A 2872-nucleotide genomic window follows, 5' to 3' on the forward strand; every position below is an offset into this window, starting at 1 on the left:
GTTCTTGACAGTAAGTTTGTTAGATCATCAAAACATATTACAATGTACTTGTAACCTATCATGTTCCCCTTTAACACCAGGAATTGCTCATTTCGTTCCTCAAGCCATGTATATATCTCTATATCTGCAATTTCATTCACAAATTTTATTGAGAGAGAAGGTGAGAGAGAGAGAGTGATGAACAAAGAAGGAAAAATTGATGAGAGATGCAGTAGTGAATAGGGAAAGAGGAGAGGAGAGAAAAAAAATGGGCGTAACCGAATCCCCTAATTTAAGGCACTAATAAAGGATTATATAAAATTTATAAATAATTCTAATTAGGATGGGTAATATACAAAATTGGAAGAAATTCAAAAATAGCCAGATTTACAAGTGGTCGTTCAAAAATAGCCCAGTTTCAAAAGTAATCGAAATTTAGCTATTTTTCATGTAAAGATAAATCTGAGCGAAAACACTGTTCAAAACCCAGAAAATACGCCAGTATATTATGCTGGAGTTCCAACATAAGTATACTTGAACTCCAGCATATTATACTGGAGTTCCAGGATAAGTATGCTGGAACTCCAGCATAATATGATGGAGTTCCAGCATAAGTACACTAGAACTCCAGTATAATATACTGGAGTTCCAGCAAAGTATAATGGTCCAGTATAATATGCTGGAAGTTCATACACAAGTGCTCGAATCTCCAGTATATTATGTTGGAACTTTCCGTGTGTTGGAGTTCCAGCATAATATGCTGGAAGTTCATACACAGGTGCACCGAACTCCAGTATATTATGTTGGACCGGTCTCTGTTGCAGCAAAATAGTGGCTATTTTTCATTGACTTGGTAAACGCTGACTATTTTTGAATGACCAGTTCGAAAATTGGCTAGACCGTGCTATTTTAACTACAAAATTAGGACAATTTTGATAGATAAGTTTCAAATATTATTCAAACGCAATAGCGACTCAACTCATTTGTTTGACTTTTCTCTATATCTCTCTGTTAAGCCCATTGAGCCAATAATTCTACTCCAAGCCCACTTCTTTGTTCGTCGAGTCTAGTCTCTCTTTGCTCTAAAATCTAAATATAATCTTCAATTTGGCTCAATTTCTATTCTTAGCTTGTTGAGACTTGAGTATACTTGTCACGTACTGTTCGTGTAAGGATTTTCAAAGAAATGTATGACAGTTTTACACTGCTTCGAATAATGTCTTAGGATATAAAATTGAATATTTAATTTATTCAATGGTTGATCGGATTAAAAACCTAACTAAAAGGCAAACTAGCGGATTTGAATGTTCCTTTATCAGTATTTGAGCTCAAACTACAACCAAGAAAAGAAAAAAAATTCATCCCAGTGAATAAAAATTACAGAAAGGTGTTTGATAAAATGCTAGACTGAAGATAGGTAGCTAATAAATATATCACGGTAGAAGCTAACCAAAGAAGGCTACAAACAATATAAATGGGATAGCAACGCCATTTCCAAAGTATAAAAACAATAACGACAAAACAAAAACATAGAATGTGTTCCAAAGCTACAAAAACACACTAACTTAGCACTTAAAACCAAACCATTGACTCTTGTATCCCCATTTCACTCTGTCCCAAATTCTGCCTTCTCTCTCTCTCTCTCTATTCTGCCCTGTTTTTTTTGTTTTTTTTCCAATATAATTTTAAATTATATATACCGTGAGTAATTTATAAGAGAGACATATTCTAACTTGGACTAAGAATTCCACATAGTTGTGTAAACATGGAATTAGATGAATTCCGTTTAATGTTGGAGAATTCAAGTGTGGACTTGTGGACATTTATTGACACAGCCATTTCTGTAGCCATTCTTGATCATGAAAACGAGCTTCTCAGCCGAAGAGACGCCATTGTTGAGAAGCTCTATGCTCCGTTTTTGTGTAAGAATTGTAATTCTGCTGGCAATTGTGAAGATTTAGAGACCAAAATCATCAGAATCAAGAAGCTTTTGGAATACCCAAATCAGGTTTTTCTTTTTCTTTTAACTTTTATTTTTGGATTTTCATTTGTTTTTTGCTCAGTTTCAAGTCCTTGGAATTTCAGTCTGAGAATTGCTTGGTTGAACTGCTCCAAACTCTTGCTGAAATCGACATTAGTTTCAAGGTTCTTGAGGTAATCGAAGATGGTATTAATTAATTTGAACTAGCATTTTCTCTTAATTAATTATCTAAAAGTTTGTTTATTTTGAAGATAACAGATGTTGGAAGACATGTAAATAGACTGCGAAAGCATTCATCAAATGAAGTAAGAAGACTTGTTAAACTACTTATCAGGTTTCTTTTCTTCTTCTAATTAACACTATACTTTTTTCTTTTCTTTTCTTTTCCCTGTGAAGGCATAATAGGAGTAGTATTTTTCATGTAAATGTATTTAAGTGAAATATTGGGTAATTTTTACAGGAAATGGAAGGATATTGTTGATGAATGGGTGACACTGAATACACCAGCAGAAGAAACAGGTAGAGCTTCCTTTTCCTGCGGTAAAATTACGAGTCCTTAATGTTTAACCAAAAGTCACTTTATTTCGTTTTGTAATAATAAAGTCATTGAACTTTAACTATTGCACTTAGAAAGTAACTCAATTAGATTTTTCAAATTTTAGATTGTCAAATACCTATTTTATCCTCTAAATTATAAATATTTATCTTCTTTTTATTTATTTTTTAAACTTTTAGTATTAAAAAAAAAATTCAAAAATTTATTTACACAATTCTGAATGAAAGAAAATAAAGGCTGTAAAATATATATCCCATGCACGTAATATAAAAATAATTATATAAAAAAAGGTATTTTTATAATATACATTATATATTCTTAAAAATTACGCACAAAATTATTATGTTTCTACCAAC

At 32.0% G+C, this 2872-nt stretch overlaps 1 protein-coding gene across 1 annotated transcript; it reads left to right on the forward strand.

Annotated features, from left to right (window-relative positions):
* The first annotated feature begins 1500 nt into the window (after positions 1-1500).
* On the forward strand, positions 1501-2636 carry LOC109209855 (probable mediator of RNA polymerase II transcription subunit 26c). Its single transcript, XM_019373200.1, has 4 exons — positions 1501-1987; positions 2065-2133; positions 2212-2294; positions 2421-2636. Exons 1-4 carry the CDS (start codon positions 1745-1747, stop codon positions 2518-2520), a joined length of 495 nt encoding a protein of 164 aa, XP_019228745.1. The 5' UTR covers positions 1501-1744; the 3' UTR covers positions 2521-2636.
* Positions 2637-2872: the final 236 nt, after the last annotated feature.

Source organism: Nicotiana attenuata, unplaced genomic scaffold (genome assembly GCF_001879085.1).
Source record: "Nicotiana attenuata strain UT unplaced genomic scaffold, NIATTr2, whole genome shotgun sequence".
Taxonomy (NCBI): domain Eukaryota; kingdom Viridiplantae; phylum Streptophyta; class Magnoliopsida; order Solanales; family Solanaceae; genus Nicotiana; species Nicotiana attenuata.